The sequence below is a fragment of the Nuphar pumila genome, chromosome 6 (genome assembly GCF_984573655.1).
Source record: "Nuphar pumila chromosome 6, dmNupPumi1.hap1.1, whole genome shotgun sequence".
Taxonomy (NCBI): domain Eukaryota; kingdom Viridiplantae; phylum Streptophyta; class Magnoliopsida; order Nymphaeales; family Nymphaeaceae; genus Nuphar; species Nuphar pumila.
In genome coordinates, this window is record NC_143254.1 from 23,405,388 (window position 1) to 23,426,924 (window position 21,537).

The 21,537-nt window shown below is 40.2% G+C and overlaps 1 protein-coding gene across 1 annotated transcript; it reads left to right on the forward strand.

The window, feature by feature from the left end:
* Window positions 1-793: 793 nt before the first annotated feature.
* LOC149834341 (uncharacterized) lies at window positions 794-20,919 on the forward strand. Its single transcript, XM_090009346.1, has 6 exons — window positions 794-910; window positions 14,778-14,940; window positions 15,128-15,787; window positions 16,064-16,562; window positions 16,990-17,071; window positions 20,716-20,919. The coding sequence occupies exons 1-6, from the start codon at window positions 794-796 to the stop codon at window positions 20,917-20,919; spliced, it is 1,725 nt and encodes a 574-aa protein (XP_089865472.1).
* Window positions 20,920-21,537: the final 618 nt, after the last annotated feature.

Consider the following 21,537-nt stretch of genomic DNA (forward strand, 5'->3'; position numbering starts at 1 on the left):
CTCGATGAGCTGTCCTTAGATACGTGGGATACAGATGTACCAAGTATAAAGACTTGAGCACGATATTTAGCCCGAGAGAGATTTGCTCTAAGTCATGAAGACTTGAGCAGATGTTCAACTCACAACCCTGAGGAGGCTTTGGCGATATACTTTAAGTCATTGAGACTCGAGCATCGTTATTACGAACTGCGACCCTGAGTGGTCAACGTATTTACTTGAGTTGAATGGATGTGTGATTGCTTGCTTACCAGACCATCAGTGGTTCTGACTCTATTTTATGAGGATTTTAGGTGTTAAACCTGCATTGCGATATGCGGAGCAAAGCGACATCGAGTTCCAGGGTTTCTCTAAACAGAGTTGTACTGCGTTCTTTTATTGAACCTATGTTGCTTTTCCAATGAGTGATGTTTTAATAAACATGTGGTTTTCGATAAAATAGAACACTTTGATGGTCAATGAGTTGCTTGGCCACATACCTGTAATGTGTCCAGAGTTTTCTAAAACTGACGACTCGTTATCGTCTGATTCCGCTGTTAAAAGTTTTTCTAAGTTCCGCTGCAAGGAACAAAAAAGAAATTCATGAAAGTTTTAACTTAGTTTTGTTTTGGAAATCCGAGGCATTACAGAATTGGTATCAGAGCATATGTCTGAGAAACTTGGTTCGAGATTCGTCATATTCATGGTATCGCACTATAAGTATAAATTTTATACTTTTTCTAATTTGGGTGCATCTTGGTTTAGATGGAAAGTCACGATTTGCGCGGATATTGCTATCACTGTAAGTTTATGCACGATGAGTGGATATGCCCGTATGAGGTCCAAGACTACCAATATTGTGGCGAAGATGGGCATTCCATTAATGAATGCCAAAGAAGGTATACCGCCGATATGGGTTTGCGGAGATCGCTTGGTATTAGGGATGAGACCTCGCGTATTAGTGGATCACATCATACAAGTGTTGGGAGTAGCCACACCCCATCGACTTCAGATGAACTACCACATCTGATGGAATTTGATTCGAACTTCATTGAGGGATGCAACAACTCCTTCTATAATCTCATTATAATTTTGGATTCCTCGTGTCATAGTGCTATTAAATGAAAGAATTGAGCGGCTTTACAAACACCGAGCCTTAATGGCCAGGAAGAGGGATACAACTACTATTATCCTGTTATGATCTTGGACTCCCCGAGTCATAATAATATAGAGTGGGGACTGACATCACTGATCTATCCATAGGATTCGCTTGAAAGTGCGAAAGTGCCGTTCAAGCTAACTCTAGTTGTGCCTAAGCCAAGACAATGTGGCAGTCGACGTTATTTTGGGTTGTTTGCGTTAAAAAAAAAAGTCCAGTTGTTAAGAAACTGGTTGTGTGTTGGAGTCAATAGAGTCATGTATATAGTTTTTCACCGCCTATGTCTGCCAGTGTGGCATGACACTTGTATACAATGATGATACTTATGTAAATGAATGTATATAAGTAAATAAAGTTTTACTTCCTCATATATATTGAGAAACTAAAATAAGTGCTTATGTGTGAATAGATAAATGACTCCTATGACGAGAAAAACCATGTCGAGCGAGGAGTCTCATACCCAAGGATTCATGTTGGAGACGCTCAACAACTTGGTTATATTCATCCGTGAGACAAGAACAGAACCAGTAATACCTCACAACGAGAATCTGGGATGAATAAATTATGAGAAATTTTTCAAACTTGACCCACCAGTTTTCATTGGCATAGCCAATCCAAAGCTTGCAGAAAGCTGGATCGAGGAGACAGAACGTGCCTTCCTGGTATTGAGAGTATCATAAGAGAAAAAGATGATATTTGGCACGTATAGACTGAAGGACAATGCACGAAAGTGGTGGGATACCACAAAGTTGATTCAGTTCTCACAACTCGAAGTCGTTCCTTGGGAGGACTTTTATGGATAACTACTTCCTGTTGCACTCCAAAAACAAAATGAAGACGGAGTTTCTGAGATTAGAATAGGGTGGTATGAGTCTTATCGACTATATCACCAAATTTCAAAACCTTTAGTGGTATTGCTCTCAGTTGTTCGAGACAGACCAGGAAAGGACCGACAAGTATATAAATGGTCTGTGAGAAGGGCTGTGATCTCGTGTGAAGTGATCATAACAAAAAAGCTCATAGTTAATGGTGGGAACCGTAAGAGAGCGTTCTCAAATGGCCAAGGTTCACGACAAGCCTTTCAAAAGAAGAAGTTTCAAGGTGGAAACAATACTCAACAAGTCGTGAGGCCAAGACAAAACACGACTCCGAATGGTCAGCAGTCCAATTTCAGTTGTCTGAAGTGTCGTGTGAACCACCCTGAGAGGTCATGTCCTCGTGACATTGGTGGTTGCCTTTATTGTGGCAAAATTGGTCACTTTATAAGGGATTGCACCAAGAAGGTTGTAAATGAATAGAGGAGTAGTACCAGATCTGCCAGACCCTCTCGACAAGCACTGTAACGTTCATAATTTCAATGACCACCACCTAGAGTAGAACAAAGGCCTACTGCATGCCGTGTATATGCTGTAACGACTGAACAAGTAAAAAATGATGACCTCATTGAAGGCACTGTACCTATAAATGGAATGCAACTTACGTCTTGTTTGATTGTGGTGTTACTCATACCTTTATATCAGATGATTTCACCGAACAACTCCACGCTTCAGTGCAACCGGTTGATAAAATGATCAAGGTATATAACCCGTTGGGTTCACACTCCAAATGTATTCCGTGTGTGAAAATTTTGGATATTGAGATAGCAGGGCAACACTTGCCTACTGATGCTATCATAATCGGTATGGTGCAGTATGATGTCATTCTGGGAATGAATTGGTTGGTCCAGAACAATGCCAGGATTTTGTACCGCGAGGGCCGAGTGATTCTATCTCGACCGGGATTGCCTAAGGTGAAATACCGGTTATCCAAACCTGTCTCACAGAAATGACTCATATCAGCACTTAAGATACAAAAATACCTTAGGAAGGGTTGTGTGGCCTTCCTGTTGAGTCTCTCAGTGAAAAATTCCACTGACCAGTCCCTCAAGAGTTAAGAAGTGGTGCGGGAGTTTTTCGATGTGTTTCCTGAGAAATTGATAAAACTTCCTCCACTTCGTGAGGTTGAATTTGAAATTTAATCCTTACTTGGAACAACGCCGATATCAAAGCCCCCCTATCGAATGGCACCAGCTGAACTCAGTGAGTTGAAATATCAGTTGGAAGAACTGATAGAACAAGGATTCATCCGTCCGAGTGCATCACCATGGGGAGCCCTGGTGCTATTTGTAAAAAAGAAGGATGGATTCCTTCGGTTATGCATCGATTATCGGATGTTTAACCCGACAACCGTTAAGAACAAGTATCTGTTGCCTCAGATTGAGGGCTTATTCGATCAGCTCAAAACAACAAAAGTATTCTCTAAGATCAACCTCAGGTCTAGGTATCATCAACTCAGAGTTAAGAAGGAGGATATACCCAAGACTGCCTTCAGAATGAGATATGGCCATTATGAGTTCATAGTAATGCCTTTCGGACTCACTAATGTGTCTGCTGCCTTCATGGATTTGATGAATTGGATATTCAGACCATTTTTGGACAGCTTTGTCATCGTCTTCATCGATGACATTATCGTATATTCAGAGAAAAAGAAATAACACAGTGAACACTTGAGAATCGTCTTGAAAACCCTTCAGGATAATCAACTCTATGCTAAGTTTTCAAAATGTGAATTCTGGCTAGACAAAGTGATGTTCCTTGGCCATGTAATATCAAAAGATGAAATTGCAGTGGATCCTGCTAAGGTAGAAGCTATGATAGACTGAAAGCAGTCAGAAAATATCATTGAGGGTCATAACTTCCTTGGACTTGCCATATATTATCGGAAGTTCATACAGGACTTCTCCCGAATTGTCGTACCCATGACAAAACTGTTGAAAAAGGGAGTCAAGTTCGAATGGAACGACCTGTGTAAGGAGTGCTTCGAAGTTCTCAAACAGAGGCTTACTACTTCCCTTGTCCTTACTTTACCTTCTAGTCAAGGACGATTCGTAGCTTACACGGATGCCTCAGGAACGGGTCTGAGTTGCGTGTTGATGCAACACGGCAAAGTGATCGCTTATGCATCATAACAATTAAGGATCCATGAGAAAAACTATCCAACCCATGACCTAGAGCTTGCCATGGTGGTGTTCGCGCTTAAAATCTGGTGACACTACCTGTATGGAGAGAAATTTGAGGTCATGTCGGATCATAAAAGCTTAAAATACCTATTTTCTCAAAAAGAACTCAATATGCGGCAATGACGATGGCTGGAATTCCTCAAAGACTATGAATTTACACTTTCCTATCACCCTGAAAAGACGAATATAGCAGCATATGCCCTTAGTCGCAAGACTGTTGGCACTCTGGCCAGCCTTGCAGGATAATGGAAGTTGATGGAGGATTTCGTCAATTAGAGGTCATTTCTGACAGAATTCGATTGTCATGTTTGACAATCTATATTGAGATCCTTGATCGAATTATAGCCGAACAGTTCAAGGACCCCCAGTACTTGGAATTAAAAGCTCATGCCGAAAATGATGGCACTTTCTTCCATTTGAAAGAAGATAGAGGAATATGGATGGAAGAAAGGATATAGGTTCCAAATAACTCTGAGCTAAGAGAAGAAGTACTCCAGAAAACTCATAGTAGCAAGTACATTATCCACCCTGGAGGTACCAAAATGTTTCGGGACTTATAGAGAAAGTATTGGTGGAGGAGTATGAAAAGAGACGTGGCTACGTTGTGTTTGATCTGCCAGCAAGTCAAGATCGAACATCAACGACCTAGCAGAAAAATGCAACGGATCAAAATTCTAGAATGGAAATGGGAAGGCATTACGATGGATTTCATCGTATGACTACCTCGATCAAATAAACAACACGATTCAATATGGGTGATTGTGGACAGACTCACCAGGTCTGCCCACTTTCTGCCAATCAACAATCATTATTCAACTAAAAGATTGACAAAAATCTATGTTCGGGAATTTGTCAGACTCCATGGAGTGTCAATATCGATCATATCTCATCGTGACCTGAAGTTCATCTCCCACTTCTGGGAGCAGCTGCAGAGAGCCCTTGGGACAAAACTCAAGTCCAGTACAGCACTTCACCCCCAAACTGATGGGCAATCTGAGCGGATCATACAAACTCTTGAATATATGTTAAGAGCCTGTATGCTGGAATGGAAGGGTGATTGAGACTTTCACTTACCGTTGACTGAATTTGTTTACAATAATAGCCACTATGCTAGCATTGGGATGACACCGTATGAAACCTTATATGGACGACCCTGCCGATCACCAATCCATTAAGGTGAAGTGGGTGAGCGAACCTTGGACTCGCCCATTGTGTTGCAGCACTACACTGAGCAGGTCCACATGATCAGAAAGAAGCTACTGACTGCTCAGAACTGACAGAAGAGCTACGCAGATCAACGGTGTAGGGAGCTCACTTTTCCGGTTGAAGATAAGGTTTTTATCAAGGTCTACCCAACCAAGAGTGTGTTCCATTTTGGAAAGAAGGGAAAGCTTAGCCCCAAATTTGTTGGTTCCTTCGAGGTTTTGAACCGGATCGGAGAGACTGACTACCAAGTAGCATTGCCACCACAATACGCACAAATACATGATGTATTCCATGTGTCAATGCTTAGAAAATATGTTCATGATTCTTCTCACGTCACCCAACATGAAGATATTGACATTCGAGAAGACATGACGGTAGAGTAAAGGCCAGTAGAGATCATGGACCGACGGGAGCAAGTGCTAAGAACAAAGGTCATTCTACTTGTTAAAGTGAGATGGCAATATCATGGAATCGATGATTGCACTTGGGAGCCCGAATCTGATATGCGAGATAAGTATCCTGAACTCTTTGCCTTGTACTCTTAACTGAATTTTGTGGATGAAATTCCTTTAAGGGGGTAATGATGTAAGACCTGCAATTTTTGAGACAAGTTCTAAATAAAATTCACGAGGCATTTACCGGTAAAAATAACATTTATACTCAAAATGTGAATCAAACTGATTCCTGCAAGCCAGATATACTTAGGATATTCGTATCTTCGTAAATATATGCTCAAACACTCTGGAAGTCATAACTTCCTACCTAAACAAAATCAGGAGATTTCTACGAGCCAATTTTCTTAGTTACGTCAATACGAAGAGAATGGCGTACTCAAAATTTTTTGAAAAAAAAATTGCCGAAAACCTAAAATTTTTGTGAGACCCACAGAAATGTTGGTGAAAACCACAAAAATATTCCTCAAAAAATATTCTGTGGGACCCACAAAATATCTCATAGAAATATCTAGTGAGACCCACAAGATATTTCATGGAATATTCCATTTGGATAAGCTCAGTGAGTCATCTGGATAAATATGACATGGAATTTTCATAAAAGCCAAGGGCAAAAAGAAAATTTTGAAACTTGGGGCTCAAGTTTCATAATCTATAAATAGAGGAACCCCCCATTTGAAAAATCATCTAGCTCTCTCTCGCTCTTTCTTTTCCAAACCTCCCCTACCTAGCCTAGCCCACCTGAGCCTGCTTGACCTGGTCTGAGCCTGCCTGATCTGGTCTTAGATTGCCTGACCTGGTCCTAGCGCACCTGACCTGGTCCAAACCTAGTTGACTTGACTTGAGCCTAGTTGGGTTTAAAGTCGAAGTCAAGGTCCTTTTTGGTCTCAGATTTTGGTTTGATGTTTTTGAACCCAGACCTAGTCTGACCTCTCAAAGGAAGGATCAAACCCCGTTTGAAGCAGTTGAAGCATTTCAGAGCTGTTTCTTCTACAATTTGAAGTAAGTTCATTTTGTTGATCCATCTCTCTCAAGTATTTGCTTGTTTGTATATAGCATATACTTTCTAAAGTAGTATCTAATCCTAATTCTTGGTTGAGCCCTCTAGGACACTTCAGTATTTACGCACTCGCCTCGTAACTATCGTTAGATATATATGTTCGAATGCACAGTATATGTGTTTTTAAAAATTGTATATTGCTCTAGTTTCGGGTTGAGCCCTCGGTGTTCACTCGCTCGCCTCATAACTATCGTTAGATATGGATCTTGGTGTATATCATCTGGAATTGGCCGTCGCATCTTATATCGCCAAGGCTCGTGTAATTTACCTTTGTCGTCGCGTCGTATGATGCCAAGGCTTCCTACTTTCTGCAATTTTCGATTATGCACTTTCGATTATGTATTTACTTACGTCGTTGCATTGAGTGATGCTAAGGCTTCTGCTTTCTACAATTATATATGTAAAATATTTCGTTTAGTTACACACCCTGAACACTAAATATATGCATTTTCTTTACGCCGCCGCTGTATAAGGCACTGCTTCTGCTTATACTAAACATATGGCGCGTAAGTGAGCGCTCAAATAGGAGATCAAACTCCAAATCGCTAATGCAATTCTCTTGCCACTTCTCGTTCAAGATTTTGTTTGACGAATGATACCCCTATTGGAAAGGCTTCACTTTTTGGCAAAATCGCTCTTTACGTAAAGACTAAGTCATTTATGTATGACTTGTCAATTGCCCAGGGTTCCCAACAACCTTGATGGATGCAAGGTACGTACAACGGTGCACACCTATTTTTCGAGTTAAGCGTAACAATTTTCTACCAAAGAGGAGAGATGTCGTTAAAATGGATAAAAGAAATGCACACTTTTTCCGTCAAAAAGAGGAAGTGCTGCTGAAATTTCTGAAGAAGCTAAAAATAGCTCAGAAAGAATGTAGCAGGTTACTCCGTCATATAGCGGAGTGCTACCTAGTTCATGTAATGCTTTCTACAACGTAGAAAGGATCGCCACACCACTGCCGATAGAGCAGAGGAGGTGCTGATAAAATTGTTGGCAGAAGACCTGCCAGAACTTGTTGAACGACATAATGATATTCGTTGTTAGAACGATGCCAAAATGACTCATCTCCCAAATACCTGTAAGGGAACCTTACTCGTAAGGACCGCTGAGCCAGAGTAGAGGTTGCGCCTTGACAAGGTTTGAACTCATTGCGTAAAAATACACCGAGCAGCCGATCTATTGAGATCGAGTCATATGCATGCTCATTGAGAACGGTTACACAACCAGACTTGTAAGGGTCGTAGAGCCAGAGTGTGTTGTTCCCACCTAGAAGAGGTGAGATGTTAGTGTTGGCCGCAGTGCCGAGAGCGGAGTTAATCATGCATATGAATAAAACTTAAGGTCGCACATAACCCGCGGTTGATGATCGTGTTAGGGGTATCCCCCTCGGTTGATGATCGTGCTTGAAGCATACTGAATGGAGTTGAGTACATATTCCCGTAGTGCTGAGGCACATGCTGCCTAAAATGACATGTAATATCTGACCAAGTAATCATAAGACTGGCAGACTCCTTCAGGAATTATGTTTACTATGGAATGATAGTGATGGTACAACCTTGAGTGACACATATTAAACTTTGGACCTGATAGAGTCCATGATGGCCTCAATCACTCATGGGTTTTGGGGTCGTAGTTATCCTTAAGATCTAAGAATTGAACTCAACTACTGCAAGTAGAGGATGCATCCGAATATGGGTCTAGTAGGGTCCTCCCGGTTGAAACACACCGCCCTACTATGGATAGGGTCAACAGGCCTCTGGGGTATCTAAAATATATAAAATAATCAACCCCCAGAACGTGGAGTTGATGCCCAGACATTGTTTCGCCTGCGTACCAAGGGTGAAAGAGGTTAAATATCGAAACAATGCATTAACTCTAGGTTCAACGATGCTTGAATGTATGAGTGGATGGACGTTGTTGAGTCAGTCCTGCATAACCTTTATGAAGATGTCATGATCGGTATATGACTAAACCGACTGGGCAAATACCCATGTTGTATTCGCACGACTAAGTGAGGCTCGAGGAGTTGTCCTTAGATACGTGGGATACAGATGTGCCAAGTATAAATACTTGAGCATGGTATTCAGTTCAGGAGAGGCTTGCGCTAAGTCATAAAGACTTGAGCGGATGTTCAACTCACAACCCTGAGGAGGCTCTGGCGATATATGCTAAGTCATGGAGACTCGAGCGTCGTTATTACGAACTGCGACTCTGAGTGGTCAACGTATTTACTTGAGTTGAATGGATGTGTGATTGCTTGCTTACCAGACCATCAGTGATTCTAACCTCATTTTATGAGGATTTCAGGTGTTGAACTTGCATTGCGATATGCGGAGAAAGGTGACATCGAGTTTCAGGGTTTCTCTAGACAGAATTGTACTGCTTCCTTTTATTGAACCTATGCTGCTTTTTCAATCAATGATGTTGTAATAAACATGTAGTTTTCGATAAAATGGAACACTTTGGTGGTCAATGAGTTGCTTGGCCACATACCTGTAATGTACCCAGAGTTTTCTAAAACTGACGACACATTATCGTCTGATTTCGCTGCTAAAAGCTTTTCTAAGTTCCGCTCCAAGAAAAAAAAATCATGAAAATTTTAACTTAGCTTTGTTTTGGAAATCCGGGGCGTTACAAATTTGGTCGACCGAGTCGGGTTCGAGACTCGATCTAGACTGACCCAACCTGGTCTACATTCACACCCAGACCGATTTGGTATGATTCAGTCCAGACCGATTCGGTCGACCGAGACCCTTTTTTTTTCGCACCTAAACTGACCCAAGACTCGACAGACTCGTCTCGGCTTGGTTTACCCCCAGATCGAGTCGGTTCTTTCGAAATCTCGATTGAGGTTAAAGTGGAATGGGCACAACCCCTTCTCGACTTCCACCTGACCACAAAAGTTGGTCAACCCCCTCTCTCTCTCTCTCTCTAACAATGTAAGCATCCATGGCTATCAAATTTTTTTTGTTTAATATGCCACAACCTTAAAAAAAAAAAAAACAGGGGAAAAGGGTGTACTAGTCAGTGGTGGCTCCTCTGGACGACGTGTTCCGGTGACTGCCTTCCTCCCTCTCTTTCACTCTCAAGGTATTTCTCTCTGTTTCTTGTTTCTCTCGTCTCGTTGGCAGAGAAACTTAGAGCCCTCACAAGGGGTGAGGATAGGCCTTACCCTGCCACCCGACGATCATTGAGAGCAAGGTTTGTCCTTATCCCCTTCTCACGGCGAGTAGGAGAGAGAGGGAAAAACCGTCTTTCCCATTTCCTCTTTTTGTTTTTCTTTTACTTATATCTTCCCCACCCAACATCATTGGGTGGGTTTTACAGATGGCTTGTGAATGTCACCAATTAGACGGGATGTCACAAATTCGAAGCCCATGCGTGGCATTGTCGATGCTGTGTACTCTCCGGTAGTCATGAGGACCACAAGAGTTTTTACCAACCAACCAGCCAGCCAATGTGCGGTCGATGATGGAAGTATGAATTCAATAGGTTTCTATTTTATTTATAGGCAAGCTTCCTTCTTTGTCACCATTCTTTCAGAAAAATAAAAAATAAAATTTTTTCCTTCCCATTCTTTCAGAAAAAAAAAAAATCACTTCCTTCTTTGTCACCAACCCACCGTATTCAGATGGTTTTGTGACTATTGAATCGGACCTGCTCTTATGGGATCCACGTTCAATTGGAGAAGGGAGACGGGTTTCAACGCAATCATTAATACATCCTCTATTCTTATGTTGTCAGGCTGTCAACGCGTCGGGTACCCGACCCAGATACCTAAACCCCCTAAAATAATAAATTGATGGATTTGGATTCAGGTTTGAGTCATGAAAATAGAATCTCAAACCTAGACCCACATAATTTTAGATATTTATTTTTATTGAAAATACATATAAAATACTCAAGTCAGGTCAGATACCTGGCAAAAAAGCTAGCTTGGGTTGGGTGGGATAGGGTAACCAGCTAAAATCATGATCCAAACCCGTCGCCTATATTACTTGGGTCGGGCTCCCGAATATTATTAGGATCAGCACTTTCCATGTTCATACCCCAAATTTCAGGTTCAGGTCAGCTCCGGTCAGGTTTGATTTCTCTCTCTCATGTATTATTATTATTTTTTTTTAAATTCAAGCTTACATCTCAAAATGGTCGCAGTTGAGCCTACACATATCTTTGTGACATAGGTAGAAACCCTCTCTGAGAACAAAAAGAAAAATGCAGTAGACATAACACTCTGCTTGCATGAGAAACATGCTCCCTATCTATTTAACCTCTGCCTAAGACCGACACATAGAGAAGCAATTATATTTTTCATTTGTCAACCTCACTAAATTTAGGTGAAATTCGCCATTGCATTTTATGCAACAAAATCTGGCTGTAATTGTACTGGCAGTTCAGATCATAATCGGTTGTGGCCAATACCATATAGGATTAATTAGATGTTGGCTAAATGGATTCAGATTTAGATTTGGATTCGGATGGTGAAAAAGCTCATAACAGATCAATCATTTTTACATGTAAACAGAATCGGATATTTGTCAAATTTAATTGCAAAAAAATCAAAACCATATCCGTATCCAATTACAATCAAATATGGTTTTGACTTACCAAATACAAGTAAACCGGATCGAATTTGGTCGGATAGAGGATAAAATCCGATTCATTGACATCTCTGTCATCAGCAGCAACAATGTGAAGGGAGACGCATGACCACTCTTGTTGCAAGGCAGCCACATGTGGTAATCATGGAGGGAAGCTTTTCCCCATCCTTTTCAAAAGTTTGAACTGACCACATTCCTCTAGTCCACAACTCTAAAAATCTGAACCACAAAAGAACAAAGGGAATGAGAGAATTAACAGTCTTTTTTTTTTTGCTGGGTCATCCATGTGAGACAAATACAAGACACCCAAAAATTTTCAAACTTTGGTTATAAATGTCTTTGACCATATCAACAGAGCAGTGACATCATGGGACACCCAACCTCTAGAGCAGTTGCATGGAGGGAAAGCAATACAATTTGAATTCAAAAAAAGGTAAATTGGTAAATCTTGTATTGGAAGTAGATTTGGAGACCAAAATTCCAAAGTGGAGGTTAGTGTGTCCAAGACCCAAGGCTAATGTGCCAGATTGGTGTGGGATTTAAGAGGGTGGGGAACATGAAATGATGGTTGGGAAGTGGGAACCCTAGGAAGAAATAAGACAAAGGTTATGGGTACTAGGGTTTCTTCTCAAATGACTAAACATGGGGTTTAGGGTACCCAAAGATTTGACTGATTATGGGTTGTCACATTATAGAATTCTGAAGCCTGACACAATTAAGAGAGAGAGAGAGAGAGAGAGGTTGCGTGCGTGTGGGGAGATATTGGGAAGTACGTTTGACTGGTAAGGAATAATTAGGTCCAGAGGACGAGGCCTACCAACCGCTGCTGACCAATGTCCCCTTCAAAAGATCAGTCAGCTACAGGATTAGGATTCAAATGGGTACCATCTGCATTGTGCTAGACTTACCAAACCTCCCACCTCTCTTTATTGCAAACTTGCAAGTTGCAACACTGTACACTGGAGCCTTTTGTTCATATTTCTCTTTTTCTAGGTCTCTGGCTCTAAAGCTGGAGTGGTTTAACATGTGCCACCAGCGAAAATTAGCTTAGCATTGCGTTGGATTTAGCACACAACTTTTTTTCCCCTTTTTCAATCTGATTAACAGAATGTGGTATGTTGATAGCAAGTGCATAAATACAACTTTGATGATTAAATAAAGATAATTAGTTAGCACCACAAAGTACTGTTTTAAGTATAATTTACTCAGGCAATAATAATCTGCCTAGTTATTCTCGACGGTGGGATTTTTCACTGGCTTGCTTACACACGCACACATAGCGAGTACTCCCATCTCTTCCTCTGTCCCAAATTCGACAAAGGGTTTGGCTATGGTGCATGAATGATTGGCAACCTTAGCATGATTGGATGAATCGGTTCTCTATACATATATATATATAGAGAGAGAGGCGGTAAACGACTTATAAACGTCAAATGGGCAGACACGCACCACACATCTGCCCAAAGGGCATTTAGCCGTGGTCGCAATCACCACCAAATGCCTTACAGGTTCCCAAAACCTGTAAGGCCTTTAGCGGCCATCATGACTGCTGCTATAGTTTTTTTTTTTGCAAAGAAGCGCACAATATCGTTGATCGCACGTGATCAACGGTGTAAGCTTTGTCGTGGGCAGCCTCTCTCTCTCTCTCTCTCTCTCTCTCTCTCTCTCTCTATATATATATATATATATATATATATATATATATATATATTGCTGAGAAAACCCGTACAGGACGGATTCTGACGATTGTTCCACAGATAAATAAGCATTGTCTAATTGCTCCTATTTCTCTAATATGTTCAGTGACAATTTTCAATGCTCATAAGCATTCACTTTATTGATGCACCGTCTCACACGAAAGGCATTCTAATTTGAACAACATTGGGAATCCCAGTGTAATCATAAGCTATCTGTGCTCTCGGTCTGGTAACACGCAAAAGACTAGACAACTAGTTTTTCTTCTTGCAATATTTCATCTTTAGTAGTAAATCCTCCATGGGTTGGTGATGACCATGAATACAATGACTGCCCATTTTTGGAAAAAACCATACGATTGTGCAACACAAGGGAGGGAGGATGAATGTCATTGTCTGAATAATAGGTAGTGATGCTCCAAATGGCTAAAGTTTTTCCTGTAATGGCAAAAAGGAATAGGTTCCTTACTAGGACATTGACCCTCTCAAAAGTCACGTACGAGTCTGTAGTCTTTTAACTGCATTTTGGATGATTGTGGAGGAGGGAGCAGGAGTAGGTGGTGACAAATATGTCCGTCAAGTTCCCAAGGGCCCGCACTTCGAAGAAAATCGGGCTAAAACAGGCGTGGTTCTCAAAAAAAAAAGTCTTCGGTCCTGTCCCTTGTCATGCTGTACTGTCTCTTCTCTTCTCTTATTGTATTATTATCTCTCTCTCTCACGGATTGGTGCATCTGACTGTGAATTGCCTTGCGGTGAGAGGCAGAGCATCCTTATTACTATTACCACCTACTCTCTCTTGCTAATACAATACAGAATTATAAGGAGAAGGAGAAGACGAAGAAGACCACCAATCAATGGAATACGAGAGGATTGACAAAGTTCAGGTCTCTCTCTCTCTCTCTCTGATATGGTCACAGCAAAAGAATGCCATGTAAACATTAAGGCAGAACCAAGAGCTCAGTAGTATTCTCCACCAAAACTGAGGAAACCTATACTTTGTTTCTGTGTTCTTTGGTTTCGATAGAATTTTTTTATATATATAGAAAGAGAGTGAGAGAGAGAATATCCGTGTTCTTTGGTTTCGGTAGAAATTTTTTTTTGAATGTTACATAATTGTTTTTGGTAGAAAATTCAATTTGAGTTTTTGGTTGTCTTAGTCATGGGTTATGTTGGTCATGTGGCATTATTTTTTCTGTTGAAGGAGATGTGGCATTATTTTGTTATATGGGATCTCTAGCAGCCTGTGATTTTATATGATGGGATATTGAACTTGGTGCGGCGCCGTTTGCAAAGCATATACCTATATGTCTATTATGTTTTTGTCCGATTTTAGTGGTTTGATCTGGTTTCAAAGTCCAAACCAGCGAGGAATATAGAAATTATGATACTGTATAGCATATATTGTGTTTTTTTGCTGACTGTTAAAGCTTGCTCTATAATATGCTCAAGTAGTTGAACCTTTTTCTTTTTTTTCCCTGGAGTTTGATCCCAGGTTTAATATAAGGGAATTCCAAGTTTTTTCTTATTCTTACACTGATTTATATACTTTTCTACAATGCTGGATACAGGCAGGGATACTTTCTCCTAGCAAGCTAAGGGTCAACCTTTTCGGACCTCAGCAAAGGAGAAAAGAAGGCAAAATATCCTCTAGGTCTTCCCCCATTAAATCTGAAGATGCAGCATGTACAGAGCGCAGCTTATTGTCTGAAGATGGAGATTTTGGTGACAAAGGTGAGCATTCTGTTAATTTCAGATGGATCGCACTGAAAACCGAGCAAAATAACTGCCAATTTTGTGGTATCTCAATATTAGTCTGTCTACTTTTGCTGTATAATATGAGGATTTTTCAGGCAATTCTGAATTTTTTTACTTAATTATCTCCTTTGCTCTTAATCACTTGACTTGAATGGTTCTGAAGGTACACGGGCTGTTGAGGTTGATCTTCAAGTGGGAAGACCCATTTCTAATACAGAAGCCTCTGCTGCAACTGCATCCAATGAGGGGGTGCCAGATTCCAGAAATGGTGATCCAGCAATTCACCAGCAACCATTGAAAGGAAGCATGTCAGCTCATGCTAAAATGCAGAACTTTCCAAAACTTGCCCAGTCTTTCTGGAATATGAACCTGGTTCATCCCATTAAATCAACCGAAGAGAACAGAGACTATGATAGTGGACATGACAAAGCTAGTTCATCTAGTTTTGAGTTTCATAAAGCAGACAGAAGGTTGCATAGCTCTGCCAACATGGCATTCTTTAGGCCTTTACCTTCAAAATGGAATGATGCAGAGAAATGGATTGTGAGCAAGCAACCTGTTCATTCAAATTATTCAAAGAAAATTGGTTCTTATACTCAAGCTAATCGTCCATCTGAAGTCCATATAAGGATTGCTCTTGAAGCAATGGCTACAGATCAACAGTCATCTGTCTCTCAAGTTGTGGATGTTAAAAAGAATAATTCATCCAAGTCTGAACTAGGAGATGGGTCTGAGAAGTTTACCTTTGCTAATTCCGTGACACACCAAATTCCTGTAACAAAACCTTCAGTTCAAATTGAGAAACCCATCATATATCCAACTGGTAAGCTTCTCTTTCCATTTCTTCCCTTTTTCATTTTCCTAGCATATGACACATGGAGTGACAAAAAGGATTACAAAGAGTATGTTGAACTACACTAGCATAAATTGTTTTCTAGATCCTGCCGTCTGCCAAGAATTACCTCAATAAATTTTTTTAATAATTTAGTCCACAACAATTTTCACATCGAACATATAAATGTTTGTATTTTTCAATTATCTGCTTTCTTTTATGTAGATAACCAATTATAATAATTTTGCTTTGATGTCTTAAAATCAGAAATTTCCGAACCAAGTGGACCATTTCATTCCAATAATGTTGCACAACCCGCATCTTTGACTGTAAAGTCAGTATCGATGAGAGATATGGGTACAGAAATGACCCCTATTGCAAGCCAAGAGCCCTCAAGAACTGGAACCCCTATTAAAGCAAGCACACCTATTCTGAGTCCTGATTCTTCTATGCCATCGACTCCTATAAGAGATGCGACTGCAACATTGACCTCTGAGGTATCTGACAAAAAAAAAGAGCTTCAAGTTTCCATTGGTAAAATTGAACTATCAGAGAGAGAATTGCGGCTGAAGACTAGAAGAGAGATCAAAGACCTTGGCATGCAACTTGGTAAAATGAGCATTGCTGCTTGGGCTAGTGGTGAAGAAGATGGTGAACAGGTTTCTGCATCAATAATGGCTGCGAGTATGGAGCATCTCCAGAAGAATGAATTTGAATTACAAGCAGCAGTGTGGGAGGAAGCCAAAAAAGCCAAGCATGATGCCAGGTTGCCTTCATTATTCGTGGTCTTATTTTGATATAGATTTTTCTCTATTTCTTTCTGCAAACTTTAGGTGGACCTATCTCTATTTCAATGCATTTCGAATAATCACATACTGTAGTCATCTCTGTGCCTAAAGCTAGTGACAGAAACCTTCCATTTGAACAACTATGTGCACTTTTTCTGCATAGTTGTACTCACTCTTGCTACAGAATTCTTGGCAGCCTGTCTAATGTGGCATGAGTTTGTTGCTAGCCTGGTTTCCATTCTTCATGTGAATCCGCTGTATAAATTGTGGAATATCATTATAATATTTCAGATTGTTTCAGTTTTATCACTGTATAAATGTGGAATACCATTATAGTATTTGAGATTGTTATAGTTTTATCAAGCTCTGACACGTTTGACAAGAAATTTTCTGTGGCTTTTACAGATATAAGCGTGAAGTGGTCAAAATTCAAGCTTGGGAGAATCATATAAAAGAAAAAACAGAAGCTGAAATGAGAAGGATTGAGGTATTTCATGTGCCCTTTTAGTGATATCCATGTTTTAGTTTCTTTTCCATATGTTATGGCCAATGGTCTCCTGTAGGAGTTAAAGGCACAAATTTGATCAATTTAGCTGTCCTATGAGACGATCTGCATTTGTACTGAGTAATCAGCATTTCATTGCAGTGCTAATAATTTAGAAATTTAAACTAAAATAATTGGACATGTTTATTTCCAATTTTAGTGGCTTTGTTAGTCTGTGCTCAGGAGTGCCAGGGATCATCATCAATTTTTGGAGGGAAAAGTCAAAGCCAAGATAATATGGTGTCTCTCAATTTCATGAGTCAAACCCGACAGAAATTCTCATAATATCAGATCATGTAGTCAATGCCTATGCTGATTCACCGAATCTCTTAGGACTATGGATTTTCTAACCATGTAACTACATAAATAGCAAGAACATGCCTTCAATTGAGATATTTTATGTGGGAAAGCTGGCGGTGAGAACCAGCTTGGTCCGAGTGAACCTTGAGATGGAAATGGACCTGAATGCCAACTGTGATTCTTCACAATTTGGGTAAATTCTTCTAAATCCTAGGAGTTTAAAAGTTCTCAGTCTAGGGGAATCTTGATAGCGTCCAATCATATAGGCTCCAGCCCATCAAGTTGGTCAATCACTTGAATCTATCTGAATGTTTGGACGAGGACAGTAGGATACTGATGTATAATTCTTCTTCCAGTTTCAGTAATTCAAATGGAGTTACACTATTTTCTGCAACATGAAAAAACCAGATTTAGTGTACTTGTCAAAATGCACTAATCTTCTGCTTGTTGGAAACAGTGTGCAAGTTACAGTCTGCACATCCTAGTAGTTCTAATCCAAGAAAAGCTGCCACTGTTATAGTAATTGTTTTATAAGATAGGATACTAGGATTTCAAGAATATGACAAAGTTCTGCAGAAGTGCCAGATATCTCATGAAACTTGCTTTTAAGAAATCTAACTTCCACAAAGAAGTTTTCAGATTGTTCTTGCTAACAGAAATGTCACCAAGAAAAACACGCATAACTAAAATGGGCCTAGTTAATGAACAGGGGTATCTATGCATTAACTTATTATTGTAAAAGAATCTATGCATTAACTTACTAATGTAAAGAATGAACTGAATTTCACTGAAACGTGATAAATACGAGCTTCTGTCATGCTGATTAAGATAGCTTTAGGTACATGTCATATTACTAGGTATCAACAAATCAAAAAAACTCAATGTAGTTACAAATGTCAACAACTAGGGGCTTGCTATAACTTGCTGAGTCTATTAATAGCTTGGAAGTAGACCAGTACTAGACCAATTTGTTCAAAATTTCCAATGTGCTGTCTCAGCCAAATCCTTTGCCAATAATGAGTTTAAAGTCTGTTTGTTAAGTCTTCTAACATTTGTATGTAAACTACTCAAGCAATCCGAACAGGTTTGGTGAAACAAATAAGATGTAAGCCTAGTCTTGTCACAAGTGGTGTTGACTGTTGTAAATTATACCTGACTCAACTCAGTGGGTATGGTAACTGAGATTGAACAGTGAGCTCGGAGGCATGCGTTAAGCGTGTCATCTTTCAAGCGATAGTTGCCCTACTTAGGTGCAATGGGTATCCGTGCAACTATGCTCCCAAGATACAACTGAGCTTTCGCCTTCTCGCGAATGATCTGGGTCAGAGCTAATCGGATATGGACTAACTGTATCTGGGCTAATTGGATCCAGGCTAACTAGAACTCTCTAACAGGAACTGGGTCTAGATCTCTACCTAGATCTGGGTTCAACCTAGGAGAGATAGAGAGCTAGAAACTCGTGAGTGAGTGAGTGAGTGAGAGAGAGAGAGAGAGAGAGAGAGAGAGAGCTAAGTGAAGAGAAAGGGAAGAGGGCTAGGGTTTATATAGGCCATTGCCCCCAGGTCCCCATTAAGGCTCATAAATGGGCTAGCCCAAGAAGGGTGCCGAAAAAAGACCAGAAAGGCAAATCTGGGACATAAATGACCATATAAGGTACAAGATTGACCTTGACTGAGTCAAAAAGTTACTGGTCAAACAATCCAAGGAAAAGGGGAAGCTACTGGACTGTTTGGTCCTTTAATGCTCATGCAAGACTGTTAGGGCAAGGTCCAAAGAGAACCGGATAAGATCCGAATAGGAATATTGTAAAGTCAAATGAAGTTACAAGTCTGGTCAAAGGTTGAAAAAGGACTTGAGGATAAAAAATATCTCAAGTGCCAAAAAGAAAGTCAAAGCCAAGCTGGGCCTAATCTAAATCCAAATACAAGTCCAAGGTCCAAGGACCAAGTGTGGGGTTTAGAGGTTTCTACAAGCCCAAAATTTAGTGCCCCTTGAGGGCCTTGCCATTTAGGGAAACACCCTCTATAAAAGGACAGAAGGTCCCCCAAAATCCTTCAATATGGGACAAAACTTTTATAGAAAACACAACACCCACAGCAAAGGCAAATGAAGGAAAAAATGAGGAAAAAACTTAGGTAGTTTTAAGCCCTAACCCCAACATTGACAGTATGATGAGATATGAAAGTTTGTATTAGACAGCTGCATCAAAATGGGAAACTCAATCAAACCTTGAAACACTGTGTTGTTGAGTTTGGAAGTTTCTAAAGTCTCAGGAGTCTCAGTCCAGGTCCAAACTGAAAATCACCAGACCAAAGTCTATACATAAGCTATACGTATGTTGAACTTGGATTTTTTTACTTTCATTTAGTCAAACTGAAAATCACTTGTGCGATGGACGCTCAGCGGCGTTCCACTCATAGCTGTGCACCTGAGGGTTGCCCAGCTACCACTGTTTCTATATATATATATATATATATATATATATATATATATATATATATATAGAGAGAGAGAGAGAGAGAGAGAGAGAGAGATGTTAACATCCAAGGCCCAAGGCCTTTTGTGGATGCCAACATGTTCACAACAAACTTGTATCCTAACAAACTTAAAATGACATGGCCATTTAAGGCATTAGTTGCTAGTTGCTACCAACCATGGGAATTTAGCTCTTTCATAAAAGAAGCACCACCAGAACATACTGTGCACTTCCAAAACATGGCTAACAACTGTGTCATTTTGCATAGAAATTACAAAAATGCTCTTACTGTCGACAATGAATGCATCAAAACATCAATTTTTTTATTTGTCAAGAATATATTTGTGGTGGGCATGTTGATGTTTGCGGAAGGTGGTGAATGTTAACAGCTCTCTGCATATTATATAGGCAGCTTTTAACTGTTATGGCACTACATGGATGCTAACAACATTCACCACAAATTTAGATTCATCATCCATGGGCAGTTTAGTATTTACAGTGAAGCTCTTAATGAACCTCTTACAGTTTCAGCTTGGTCATGTGTTGAATGAGTTTAGTTTAGCATTTGAACTCATTTTATTAAGACATAAATGAACTCAGATCCAGCTTATTCTGAGATGCTTGAGTAGTTTGCAAACTACTGAGTTTTGTAGCCCACTTTTACCCATAGGAGAGGCTAAATTAGCATGGATATGAACTAATTTCTCTGGAGCCTTTACAGGCTCCTAGAGTGCACCTGCTTTGATCAATCTTTTAAAATTGCTGCACATTTTTGTCCATGGAGTTAACAGTCCATTATAACTTGTTCAAGGTTCAAGTGGAGCACATGAGAGCTAGCACACAAGAGCGGCTGGTCCACAGTTTGACAGCTGCAAGATTACAAGCAGAAGCCAAACGAAAAGCTGTGGTCGCCAAGCGAGATGAACAAGCAGCCAGAGTTTCTGAACAAGCAAGGAGTATTCGTCGGACAGGCCACATCCCTAGGTCATATTTTGTCTGCTGCAATTTTGATTAGATAACATTAGTTCTGGATAGACACAAAGGCTTGCCTGTTCGTTTTGATATCCAAGTACACCTGTGTCGATTTGACAACCAACACACCTCATTGAGCTTATCATTAAGGTAAAGCTCTTCAGTTTGCTGTCATTGTTATCATGAAGATGAAATGGCTATACATGGTTATCAACCACCTAAATGAATTGGTTATACATGATTATTGGAGAGCATTCTTCTGTATACTGAAATGTCATGCTAATTGCATTTTCTCTATTTAAGTTGTAAAATGAACGTATCCTTATGTGTAAGTAATCATGTTAAAAATCTTATATTGAATATCATTTTTTTGTTTTGATTGATACTCTGGCACCACCGAATACCTGGTCACACGTGATGTTAGTTTGAGACATTGAGGTCCTAGCACACATCATCTGGGGTTTTACCGCAAGGTCGAAGCTAGGTGTATTCCCCGGTGGGTAGAAGGGACCAAGGGTTTAGCCAATGTGCAGTCGGTGAAGGGAGGGGTGTTTCACTTGGCCTATAAAAAAAAACCCTCCAATATGCAAAATTTACCCAAATTCCAAGGAGAAAGCACTCGGAACCCCTGAGTCATAATAGCCAATTGTTGGTGGAATGG

Excerpts from the sequence above, each read along its gene's own strand:
- LOC149834341 (XM_090009346.1), top strand. The coding sequence starts at position 794 with ATGAGTGGATATGCCCGTATGAGGTCCAAGACTACCAATATTGTGGCG. Across the intron at positions 911-14,777 it reads GGGTTTGCGGAGATCGCTTG|GCAGGGATACTTTCTCCTAG; the intron begins GTATTAGGGATG and ends TGCTGGATACAG. Across the intron at positions 17,072-20,715 it reads CTGAAATGAGAAGGATTGAG|GTTCAAGTGGAGCACATGAG; the intron begins GTATTTCATGTG and ends AACTTGTTCAAG.